At 35.0% G+C, this 13,542-nt stretch overlaps 1 protein-coding gene across 1 annotated transcript in view; it reads right to left on the bottom strand.

Annotated features, from left to right (window-relative positions):
- Positions 1 to 101: 101 nt before the first annotated feature.
- The window catches only part of GTF2A1 (general transcription factor IIA subunit 1), a 27,189-nt gene continuing 13,748 nt past the window's right edge, over positions 102 to 13,542 (bottom strand). Inside the window, exons 5-9 of the mRNA XM_027672995.1 lie at positions 13,257 to 13,332; positions 12,114 to 12,247; positions 10,908 to 11,228; positions 8,743 to 8,832; positions 102 to 4,645 (exon numbers count right to left, since the gene is read on the bottom strand). Coding sequence (XP_027528796.1) covers positions 4,538 to 4,645; positions 8,743 to 8,832; positions 10,908 to 11,228; positions 12,114 to 12,247; positions 13,257 to 13,332 — 729 coding nt within the window. The 3' untranslated portion in view covers positions 102 to 4,537. The remainder of the gene's footprint in view (positions 4,646 to 8,742; positions 8,833 to 10,907; positions 11,229 to 12,113; positions 12,248 to 13,256; positions 13,333 to 13,542) is intronic.

Consider the following 13,542-nt stretch of genomic DNA (forward strand, 5'->3'; position numbering starts at 1 on the left):
GATGAAAATCAATTCAGAACCTTCAGTGTTATTATGTAATAGTCATAAGCCTTATATACGAAACAAATGCATATGCAAGATAGTAAATGAAGTGGCAAACATTTTTAAATAACATCTTTAATTAAAGTTTTTGCAAAGGCAAAATATTAAACTTAAAATAGGTCTTAGTACATCAAAATACTAAGTTCTCTAATCGTATTCCAAGCATGGCCTTTGAAACATAATATCCTGTATATCACAGAGGAGCAACCTTGATCTGCAATTGTACAGAATGAATTTTACAAACATAATAAATATATTTACCCCCTTACACATAACAGTATATGTACAACAGCAGTTGACAATAGTAGCTCAGAACAGCAAAAAAGGATAGTCCCCCTCTCCATAATCTACTGGTACCCTATTCACTCTGGAACGTCTCATTGGATGACTGTACATACAGCTAACCCAAGGTAGTTCTTCCTGTTTAAAAAAGCTCCTTTTGTTCCACAACGTCTAATCCACCAAATAATAATTAAAAAACACACTGCATGAACTGCCTGAAAAAAAGTAGACAACATGGAAACCAATGTACTGGTTTTTACATATTTCCCAACCAATCACAGCAATGGGAAAAACGAGACTTTAAATGCCAGACACCAATACAGAACAATATGCAAGTTTCTTCATCTTGTATAGTCACTGATCTCAAAGTCTGAGAAGAACTCTAATCTCAGTCGGGGGGGCGTGGGTGGGGTGGGATGGCACACAGTAAATTCCACAACGCTGTGTAAGGCAGCCCAGTATCAATCCAGTGTGTGTTATCGTAAAACCATTGTTCACTTCCTGGACATCTTATTGCATTCTATTAGGAAGCTTTTGCTTTGGGGGAAATTTTGAGGGGCTTTATTGTTTTTAAAGGAGCTTTTACAAATTGAAGAGATTGAATGAATATGAACTTTAGTTAACAAGGTTTCTAACTCCTTCACTGAAATTAAGAAACTTTACTCTGGTAGTGTTATGTGGTGACATAATTACTGCTAACTGTCAAGTGGTGGAATTATTTTCACAGACTCAATGAAGTTTACTTTAACACTCCTAATTGTGCAGCAGAGAGATAAGAAAACATTTATAAAAAATCTGTTACATGACACAACATGTTTTTTGCTCTCTTCTAGAAAATGTGCTTCAGAATCACATATCATTCTTGGAAATAAATTCGGACCACAATTATAATTTTAAACAGTGTTTTGGAAACTTAATGATGTTCAAATGCAACTTGTGAGTACAACGCAGGAAACAAGGAGTATGAAGCCTCAAAGAAATCTTGTCGCTATCCAGCAACTGAGGGGGAATAAAAACATATTTTATTTAAATAGTCCAATATAAAGTTCCTTATGTGACTAAATTCTCTATTATCTTCTTAAAAGAAAACATATTTCAATTTGTCTTCCACTTAGATGTTTTTAAATAATTGCACACACTAAAACTCAACAGAACTAGAGCAAAAAAGTTGCTTTTCTGATTGAAGCACTGCAGGAAATTTACTCTCTCAGGATTCAAAAAAAGTATTGTCATACTGGCAAAACAGGTATTCTGCAAACTGAAAAGGCACAAGACTCAATTTTGCCCAGTTGCTCTACAAGTTTCCACCAGCCATCATGGTTATAATTATGAAATTATCTTTCCCCATTTTTTTCTATCATAAAAAGGTGCTCCATTATCTGTGCAAATTTTAACATAAGCCCTCTTGAAACCATTAATTGTTTCCATTAATACTGAACTATTTAAATTGAAAAAACCCCAACAACACAACAAAAAAAGCTATTTCTAAAAGGGGGAAAAATTCATTTAATAACTATGAACATGAGAATCCCTTGCCCTCTGAAAGGAATGGTCTCTTTTGAACCTAATGAAATGGTCTGTTCAGTTATATTGTTAAAACCATGATTAAAAATTCAAGTACAATAATAAAATTAAGCAAACTACATTCTTACAGCAAGCTGCTACAATAAAATGAAATTAAACATGCTTTTTGATTTAAAAAAAGGAACACTTGATGTAGCGATAAGAGCACAGATTGGTATGTGCATGGTCTGACTGGCTTTCCCAAAACTTCACAGATATTTGTATTTGAAGATAAAACTTATCTGAAAAGCATACCATACAATTAGCTTGCAAGAGACTGTGCAAGTTCAGAAAGCTTCTAACATCCTTCAGAACAGGCTAAGCTTAATTACCTTTAAAGTTCAGCTACTCCTTAAAAATAAATAGAAAGGCAATGCAGTTTCTAGTACATGTATGTGGGTGAAAAATATAATTAAAATGTATGAAAACAAAGTGTTGTACAATTAATCTGGGTTCCAGTAGTACAAAAAGGAATCTATAGCTAAAAGGATATTTTTTTCTTTGATTGGTTTGGCTGTGCAGCATTATGTGAATTTTTCTGAAGTCCGCTACTTAAGACTTACCGGTAACAGACATGGAAAAGGTGAGGGAAGGAATTAGTTGGTATGTTATTGATTTCCTTGCAGTTGTACATAGAAGTGTCAACAGTGGTAAAAAAAATAAAATATCTGCTTTGTTCAGAAGAAAGCAAACACTGATCAGTTTGAGATACCTTGAAGCCCCAAGCTAAAAATGCACTCTAAATGATGATTCCACTAATAAAGAATTAATTAGAAGAATCATCAATTAACTTGTCATAAAGCTTATGAACGTAGATGGCTTTCTGACAACCATATGGCTCTAGACATAGCCTACAGGCAGTTTTAGTCTGTATCAATGAGAACACAGGTGTACAAAATCACAGCAAAAGAATCTCTTTACAATTTGTTGTGATTTTTCTATGTACTATTGAGACTACAAATGCACTTGGAGGCAAATAAATCAGAAAGAATAAAAGTTAGAACAGTTGTTACATACTGCTAAAATACATTTGTGACTTCATTAAATGATTCAGAAGTTTCATTCTCAAGCAAAAATCAGAATTCATGTCTGCTTCTCAAAGTCTTCCCTAATTTAGTGAAAATTATCTTTGCTATGTTCTTTTTTCATAATCTTTCCAAGCACCCAATGAAACACAAAATTGTTTTTGAAATGGTGAGTTTCTGAAGTATAATGCCCATTCCCTCTCCTTTTTCAAAAGTAACTGCATTTGCAAAAGCAGGGTTTGCAAGAATGACCTATGCACAAAGACAAGTTGTTCACCTTCTGAGGAGAGGAAGGGAAGGAGGGGGGGGAACAACTTCATTGCTTTTCACAAATTTTAAAAAAAACCAAACAAAACAAAACCAAAACAACCAAACAAACAATAATAAAAAAGGCAAGTGAAAAAGTGACTACACAAGGTTTAGTGCATCTGACCGCTTGATTTTCTGTTACCAAGACAGCCTAAAGATACTCTAACAAAATTTGTGTTCTCAAAGCTGTGCAGCTCTCTTCATGAAATTACATGCCATCTGGAAACTTTAGAGAGATTAACTGCGGCAGGTAACTTTTGGCTATACTTTTTAGTAAAGCAGATCCTTGATTAAGAGTTGCAGCCAGGAAGTTAGAATTTTTATACAATTTTCTATATCAAAAATTTAGTCATTCCTGTGGTCTGTTGAATTATTTGTGGATGTGTGGACTACACACCTAGTAAGCAGATAAAGGAATGCATCTATTATGGCATTACCTACACTTGATTCAAAAGGTCTCCAAACCCTTTCTAAGAAAAAAAAAATAATTAGAAAAAAGAATCGATGGAAACTGTGTTATTTGTTTCAGTTCAGTGATGCTGAACCACCAAACAGCAAGAATATAATTAACAAGTTAAGCAATCTTTCATGGGGGAGGACCTACAGGTGCCTAGAAATTGAAAAATGAAGCCCTAAAAATCTATCACATGAAATTAAAATAATTTTGAAATATAAGTGATCATTTTACCATTTTGTAACTGCTAGGAACAACAGCCTGTTTATGGGGAACTGCATTGAAAACAACAAATAGATATAATAATTAATGAGCATATCAGAATTAAAAATATTTTCCTTATACAAGTTATTTAAAATTTAACACCTTAAGTCTTACCCTTCTGTACAAAGCTTGCACGCAGTTTAAGTAACATTCTGACCATCCTCACTACCAAAAGGAAGTGTTCAAAGCAAAGATTTGTACACACAATAAGCATTTTCAGATTAATAATCTATTAAAGGGAATAGTTCCTTCAATCAGTGGAAGAAGTATTTTAAAATCTGAAATCAAGGGGGAGGGGGACAAAGCCTTACATGCTAAATACCAGCTGTAGGTACCTGTATGTAGAATTGATAATTAAGGTATTCCTAACACACAAAACCAGCTCCCAGACAATGCTATAGCTGCTACAGTCCATGGCTTGCTCATCTGAAGTAGTGTCTTTGTTGCCACATTTTACCTTTGTTCCAATACTTTTGTTTATTTTTGATGTGCAGACACACATTTTGATTGGAGTATACATCCAAGTCTCAGCCTTTCCTGCTTTTGATTTTTTTCCTTTTACAGGGAGTTCTTTTGTTTTGTTTTGTCTTTTAAAACTTCACCATTCTGCATCCCCAATGGCTTTGGAAAATACATAATCTCTTCCATTAAGATTCATGATGCCATCTTTGAGATGAAATTTCCATTTGTTTTTACTTCTGTGAATCTAAAAACAGATGGAAAAAGTTGAACTATTACTCTGAATCAGAAATGGGTAATAATGTATAATTATAAGGGCGGGAAAAGATGGAAATAACTATTTGACATACATTACTAAGTTACTATAAATACGTTGAAAATCAATTGTGCACTTAGGTATGAAAACCAAAACCTAATTATGCATATATCAGTGTTTTCTGGTTTTGTTTTTTTTAGTCAGTGACAGCAACTGTCACAAAACCATGCAAGCACAGAGACACTTCAAAGTCCAAAGCATAAAGCACATTTTTACAGGTTGCTGGAAAAGAAGAATAAAGATATATCCACCTCTGATGCTTTAATTTGATTATCTTTGATTACAACAGCCATGAAACTCTACTTGAAAGCTAGAAATCCTTATTTCAACCACGGTAACAAAAAGACTGTTGTTTTAAAAACAGCCCTGAAAGGCTAAAACACTAAGTTTCATTATTTGTACCTCTTATCTAATCTCTATTCTGCATGAAAAAATAGTTTAGGTTATGTATATATAGATAGCAGGCCTACTTAAACATTCCATTTCTGAATCTGAAGCGTTTGACTCTGGATTTCTGAAAGTTAAGTTTTGGTTAAGAGGCAAGTGGATCATTTACAAGGTTTTCAGTCTGAAAATCTCAATGGTACAAAATGCACAAGCGAGGTGAGGGTCTCTTCCCCCAAGTAACAAGTGATAGGCCAAGAGAAAATGGCCTCAAGTTGCTTCAGGGGAGGTTTAGATTGGGTATTAGGAAAAACTCCACAAAAACCATTGTCAAACATTGGAACATGGAACATTGCCCCAGGAAATGGTTACGTCATCATTCCTGGAGGGATTTAAAAGACATGTAAATATGGCACTTAGGGACATGCTTCAGTGGTGGACTTGGCAGTGCTGGGTTAACAGTTGGACTTTATGACCTTTAGAGGTCTTTTCCAACCTAAGCAATTCTATGGTTCTACATGTAGTAGTCTTATATTGTAAAATTACTCTTCAACAGCGAGTCTGTTCCATGATTTACATTCCAATTCTCGTTGTAAAGAATCAAGGGAGAAAAGTAGTATCTCCAGTATTGGGAATGATGTCTGAAGCTTCAACTTTAAGCTATAGTCTTTCCAGTTAAAATATTGGCCCCTTTAAGGCTTTGTTTAAAACAAATTTGTAAGATTAAGCTGGAAGATCACTTCAACTAATTGCAACAGACCAAGAAATACCAGGACAGAAAAAAAACAACAAAAAAAACCATTCCAATGTTTACCAACCCCTCCTGTGAAGAAATTCCTCCTGATGTCCAACCTATAAGTTTAAAACTAAAGGCAGCTGAACAAAATTCAGTCTAAAGTTCAAGGAGTAAACTTTGGAGGAAAAAAAATTTAAAAATCCCAACAAAAGAAAAAAACCATCACATATTGTAAGCATAGAGCAAACAAATACTTGTCATCTATCAAAAACATCATCAGAAAGAGCAAAAGATCACCAATACAATTAAGTAGCAGTAAAAGATACTCAAAGAACTTTAACAAAGATGAAATGTTGTCCAGAAGAGGAAAGATTACAATAAACTTTCACAGACAAAACAAAAACGTAATTACGTCTGTCTAGAAAAAGTTAAGAAAATTTTCAAAAGGCATAAAACCAGAAAATCCTTCTGCAATTTTCATTAAGCATAGGAAGTCTCCCCATCTACTCTTAGTGTTGTAGGAACAGTAAAGTAGTACCAGCACAGATATGACCATATCACTCAATTAATTATTAGTAATACTGCTTGGTCTGTTCTCACTTTCAGCTAAAAAAAGTAAATAAAAGAAGTCAGCAAAAAAGTGGCAAAAGTCAGCAAATAAATGAACGAGGAAAGGTCTGGCTTATATATGCTATTTGCTCTACAGAATGGCATTCAACAAAAAACCCTCACCAGAAGCATTTTAGATGCCATGAGGTAAGAAGGAAGGTCCTCGGATAAATAACTGAATAAAAGTGGGAAAACCAGGGTAAGAACATTGTTTTTACAGTGAAATGAGATCATTCCAACAAAAGTTTGTGCTGGCTGGAGTCTGCAGTTTAAGAACTCACAAAGCATCTGCAAAATGACAAAACGTCATTGATGATACAAGGGAACAGTTACTGAAGAGCTGCAGAACAATGTTACTGTCCTTATTGTGTAATAAAACAATGGTGGCATTCAATGTACATGAAGGTAGTAACAAGGGAAAAAAATTATTTCTATTTACATGGACAATAGAAATGATGGGTTTGAGTTAACAATTAAGTCAGGTAGGAGATCCCAATGTTCTACGACTTTTCCATGAGAATATCAGCTCTGTGTTCAGTGGGGTCAAAAGCATACATGAACTATTGCAGAACATTGCAACATCACCTGATAAATGGAAGGTTCACCTGTGTTATGAATAGCTCTGATCATCTCTCAACCTTATCTACCCTTACCAAATAAGATACAGAAAAATAAAACACATCTGGAGAATGAAAGTAAGAACAATTAAATGTTTGGACACCTGTACAAATAACAAAGCAAAGTTTTGAAATCAGTAGCTCTGATTTCAAAGAGATGACTGAGGAGGGTTATGATGGTCTGCAATATCATAAACTACACCAAGAAAACAAAAAGGCAACACTCTTTAGAACTAAGAGGTATCATATGAAACTAACAGGTTTAAAAACTACGTGATTCTCCACACATCACACAATGCATGTATGAAACTTCTTGTCATAAGAAAGTTTTCAGGGATTCAAACATAATCAAAATAATTTCTGACAAATAAAGGAAAAAATTCTCTGCTGGTCATTGATAAGAAGCCACTATCTCTTCCTCAAGAGACAGTTTACAGAAGGACGGTAAAATGCTCTCTACATGAGCATTGCTACCTCTCTGCCCTTATCTCATAGTTCCAGAGGCATCCACTATCAGCTGATTCAGGATGCTGGGCAGGAGGGATCTCTGCTCAGATCTGAGCTGATCCTCCGTAGTTTAGAGACAAACAAATCAATGACTGCTTGATAAGAGATGAAGTCCTTTCAGAGCACTTGGCACTGGAAGTTAATGATGAACACTATCTCCTACTGAGTTCCCATTCTTTTAAGAGGGTGAGGATTTCAGAGTAGTTCCTGTCGCTCAGCTTCAGCAGCTCCCAACAAGCTTTCCTGACTGCTATTCTGAGGTCCCTCACTATCCTTACAAATTGCCTCAAACCAAACAGTTTTGGATTACAGTCTGGAGGAGACAGATGGTTGGGATGTAGATACTGATACCACTTTTCTCTGTCTTAAATTCTCAGTTGAATCTGATGGCAAGTCTAAGTAGAATCTGGGCATAACTGAAGATTGTCTAACACAGCCATTCTTTGCAACACAGGAGGTTTTTATTCAACAAGGTTACGGCTTTTTTTCTGCTTTAAAAAGGATCCTTATTCATCATAGTCCCACTAATCTAGCATAGGAAAAGAAAGAAAATCCACATTGAATAATCTTTCTGCATACTACCTCAGCCAAAAGGTGTCTGATATCCTCTAGACACACTTTAAAAAATTCCAGACACAGATGAATCCTTGTATATTCCAGGGAAAACATGCAAGAATTTACTAATTCAAAGCAAAACAAGCACAAACATTCCATATTGCCATTGTGTATAGCACAATGCATAACACAGAAAGAACATTCTCCTCTGGTAAGTACTCTATCATCCAGAAGAGGCATTTTTGGTGATCAAGGAACAGTTTTCCAGAAGTTTAAATCCTAATGCTACTTTTTCTATTTGTAGCCACAATAAATGTACAAAGTTATAACAGTTCATCTCTCCTGAGCCCAGAGGCCTTTCCTTTTCATTAAAGGGCACAAAAAGACATGATGAAGAAAAATAAAATGCAGCCAAATTTTTCTAAGCTTTACTCATTACCAAGTTTAGTACAAACATGCCACACAAACTTGTTTTAAAAACAGTAATTCTTTCCAATCATATTATATTCTTTACAGATCTACCTGTACTTAACAGTCACAAAGACACTACTTAAAAAATTATTACTTGATAGGAAGAACAGAGAAAGTAGAACTCTTGGATTCTGTTTTGTAAAGATTACCTTATCATACTGGCACACAACAACATTTTCTGTATCAAACAGTTCTTGTCCATCCTCATCACTCACATCATCTTCACTGTTCAGAGGCTCCTGAAACAAACACACGCAAAAAGTTAGGATGTTTAGCAAGATTAGAGCTCCTACTTTGATTACAGAGGTATTAGATGATTACTTACATGAGGCTGCAGTCATGTCTATGAACTACAGGACCTAATATGCATCTGAGGTTGGAAATATTAGGCTTTCCAACAGAGTGCTGAGGTACATACATTTCCTTCCTACCCTTATTCCTAAGAAGATTACCAGTTTTTTTCTGAGACTTCAGTGTCCAGGTCAGATTCTGAGCACTGCAGCCTTCTGTCACAATAATTCTTGCTCCTGATGTTTGCAAAATTTCTTCAGAAAAGTATGCAGATTTTTACTTTCCTAAAGCATCTAAGCAGTGGAAAGGTGATGTTAGTCACATCACTTCACTCCCTACATGCCCTTAAAAATAGAAACTCCATAGCTTATTCACATTTGTGTACCACAAATGAAATTGATGTACCACAAATGAAAACAGACTTCAACATACACAGGAAATTTTTACAAGGGGGGGGAAATGCTTTAATATGATCTTGCATAGACACACACAAAAATAACTTCTCCACACCTTCTAGAATGTATTTTCACATCATTAAAAATTAATTTTATTTTTTTCTTTCTGCTAACACGCTGTTCCAGCAGAAATTTAGTGAGATTTTTTCATCCCATGTCAATAACAAACACTTCAAAAGCTAAAACAACCTCTAATAAATGCAGAGCAACACGTCTGCTGTACAATCCTCATCTTCCCCACTTACTCCCAAGTACATAAGCTAAACAGAGGAGATGCTAGTGAGAGAAGGTGTACTGGAGGTCCTAATTCCTTTCAAAGTAATGCTATGCTTAACTGACTTCAAAAGCTTTAAGTAACCAGTCCACTCAAAGTAGCTGCTGATGAGCAAAGGAAGCAAAAATAACAGATCTCTGGCATGCTGATAATGAAGTCTTGGCATATAAAAAAAACTTCCTCAAGAATGCTAGCTTTAAGTGTTAAAGAAGACCTATTATTTAAGCATGATGACCTATAAGGCAACTTCTAAAACATTCAAACTGACATCAATGCTGATCAATATAACGGAAAAGCAATGTGAACCCAACAGTGCTAAGACGCTACTGTAAATATACTACAGAAAACCTGATTTAACTCCTTGACAAATTTACAAGTTTGATCTGAGTATCCTGCATGGGTTACTGTGAAATACTGCTCATATTGGCATTTTAAATGGAATCTAAAAATAACTGGAAAAGTTGTAGAAAACTCTGGAAGAAATTTGACAGTTCAAAATGCATTTTAGAGACAGATTTAGGAAGTGCCAAGCTTCCTGTCAGAGATTTAATATCAGTACTTTTAACTTACTAGTATCTGCCTGCCCCCTGCCCCTTTTTTTAAGATTTCTTATTCTTGTGGAGCTTTTTGGTGCAACACACTTTTTAAGAACCACTGGCTGAAGTCCATAACCAAGCAAATTCAAAGTCTAAATTAAGCATATATTAAGAATGCAACAATTCATTCCTTTTCCTATCTCCTTATTTTATTAAATTAAGGTCAGATGTGTTTCTAGTAGGTGCTTTATAATCAAATTTGAGTTGTCAAGCTTGTTCTAGTGTAACAGAATGCAATGGAATAGCCAGTGAGATGCAGGTCAGACCATATTTGTTGGTCCCCTCAGTGAACTAAATATATGCTCTCTTTTTTGTCAATCTTCTTAACACCTTGCTTTTATATGCACTCAGTCTCAAGTGAAGTTGACTATTTCTGTTTGCTCATGCAGGTTTCATACTTCCATGACGGACCTTTCCATGAAATAAAAAATATTACTGATGAAGTTTTTAAAATGGCATCCATGACGGCTCACAGTCCCCCTGCCTTCCTCAGCTGCATTTCAAGGTGCTTTACTAATACACACCACTTCCACAACTTCAATATAGGAAATAATGATAAAAATATAGGAAATAAGGATAAAAGTTATATTCTCAAAAGTGTTGAAATATAGTATTATTTGAAACATTTTTCTTTAAAACATTGACAAAAAAATTTGAATGAAACAACTGTGCTCCAGTCTTCTGAAATAACAGTTTACCTCTTCAACTTGGCCATCTTCACCTCCATCTTTTTCTTTGTCTTCCTCTTCATCATCATCATAGTCTTCTTCCTCATCTTCTTCTTCTTCAGATGATGTGTCCCCTGCTCCATCAACTTGGAGAACAAGTGGTGCTTGTGGTTGTGCCTGTTGTTGCTGTGGTTGCTGCTGACCAGCTGCAGGTATCTGTGCTTGAGCTGGTGTAGGAGCAGCCACTGTTGTAGGTATGACTTGCGTTTTATTTCCTGTAAACAGGATCTGCTGAGGTTGAATAATCACTCCTGTCTGCTGGGAAATCCCTCCAGGGAGAGGAGCCAAAACCTGATGGAACATCATTGCAAATACTGTGGCTGCTAACATGACAGACGACCACATCACTTACTCAAAGAAACAATCAAGGCATATCAATTTGACTTGCACTAATTAGAAAAAAGTTACAAATATTCCACCTATATCAGATACGTAGTTTAAATTATAATCACATACCTTTTTTCACTAGTAGGTGTTCATTTCCTACATTTTGCATTGCTAAATTTAAGAAAACCTACTGTCTATCCATTGTAAAACACTAGCACTACCACCACAGATTTCCAAGCACAGCAGAGGAAAGTCTTTATTCAGGTGAAAGATTATTTTAAAAAACATTCTTTATAAAAAAATTTAACTTTAAATTCTTTACAAATTGTTATTCATGCTGAAACTGCAGAACTGTGACACTATGCTAAATTCAATGCTTTTACAGTCTGGACACACAGTTGTCCCTGTAATTGAACAGAAATCCTTGTAAAACACACTGTATTCACTACTAAAATAACCAAGGGGCATGGAGGTGTGAATTTTAGGTATTTTCTTCTGTGTGTTATGGGACTTGAAATAATTTTAACCAATAATCACATTTTTACATATAATACGTAGACTAGGATTATGCACGCAATATAATTATTGTCATCAGAAGATGCCCAAGAGAAATTTTAAACTGTAGCCAGTCAGTATATGGCAAGAATAAAAGTGACATTGAAAACAACATTTCAAAATGGGTCAGTTAAAAACAAACAAAGAAACTCCACACCACACTTTTATTTTTTTTAAATATACCATTTCTGACTGTGTTCTATTTCAATTTGCTCATAAAAATGCAAGCCTTTTTAGTAATTACTACTATGGTTTTCTTCTTTCAAGTGTACCTATTCAAAAATTTTCCTTTACCTGCTGAATAACAGGTGCTTGTACTCCCCCAGGCTGCATTTGCGGTATGACCTGCTGCTGTAGAACAACTGGCTGCTGTGGTTGAATTATATACTGAGCTCCATTTGCAGTTCTAACTACTTGGAGGATCTGACCTGTAGTAAAATAAATATCAAATTAATCAAGTTCACTTTTTAAATGATCTTAGTCTAGAAGCTTGTTTCCTGGAAGAATACCAATGACAATTAAAAGAGAGAAACATTAAAATGCTTCACTTTCATCAGTGAAAAGATACTATGCTATAGTAACTGTGCCAGAAGCAAAGAATAGGGTTGTTTACCATCTAAATATGATCATGAGGTATGCAATCCAAAAATGTGTTTACTTTTGCAAGTCACAGCCTAATCCTTTAACATAGCATTTTAAATTAAAGCTCCCACCTATATACACACCTCATGTTTCAAAAGACAGAATTTATAGCAAGAAAGACAAATCAAACAAAAATAGGAATACACAGGTATTCACAATGCAAAAATTCTATCCACTGCTAACACCAAGATATTTCCAGGGTCCTGTAAGATGATGTCCTTTCCTCAGAATTTTTTCTTTCCAATTACATTTCAAAAAGTTACTCTGTGTATAACTTTCTTCGCAGTATTAATGTGCAGTTGCTTTTTGGGGGAAAAAAAAAAAAAAATCTATCCTTACACTTCTTGTCCACTTCTCCTTTCTGTTCCCATAATACCTGTACTTGATTTCCTCTCATTATCCTTTAGCTTTATTACCCTTCATCACTTCACAAAATACATCCAAGACATACACACCTTTGAGAATAGCCTGCAATTCTGAAAAGCAAGAGCTAAGATACATTTCAACATTAGTTTTTCACATTTCTAATGAAAAAGGTGGAATAAGAAAGGAAATTAAATTACATAATCTTGAACATTAAACATTTCCCTCAGAGACAGATTTCCTGTTCTCTCTCCAGAGCAAAATGCCAAGCTCCATTTACTGAAATAGTTAAGTATATCTGAAAGATGGGACTACCACTACTGTAAGGGTGGATTCCTCAATTCTGCTTTTTAACAATAAATAACAGAAAGTAAACCCCAGATTTTCTCCCTACCAAGCACCCTCTAAACTATCGTTTGTTCTCAATCTTACCTGAATTTGTAAGTATCTGCTGAACTGGAGTAACACCAGCAGGGAGAGCCAACGTAGCTGCAGTAGCTGCAGCACTCTGAAATACAAGAAAAGCTTTTTAACCACAAACATTATTGTCAATGTTTCATCTCACAACTTACTGTCTGTACCTTTTTATTGCTGTTTACAATGTTTGCCTGCAAGTTTCTGGCATACGTTATACTAATTATAAAAATTATTTTCCTTTTTTGTTAATAGGAGGAAGGCTGAAAAAAAATCACTAAGTATCACACCCTAACCTAACTCC

The sequence above is a fragment of the Neopelma chrysocephalum genome, unplaced genomic scaffold (assembly GCF_003984885.1).
Source record: "Neopelma chrysocephalum unplaced genomic scaffold, ASM398488v2 Primary Assembly neopelma1_24, whole genome shotgun sequence".
Classification (NCBI taxonomy): Eukaryota; Metazoa; Chordata; class Aves; order Passeriformes; family Pipridae; genus Neopelma; species Neopelma chrysocephalum.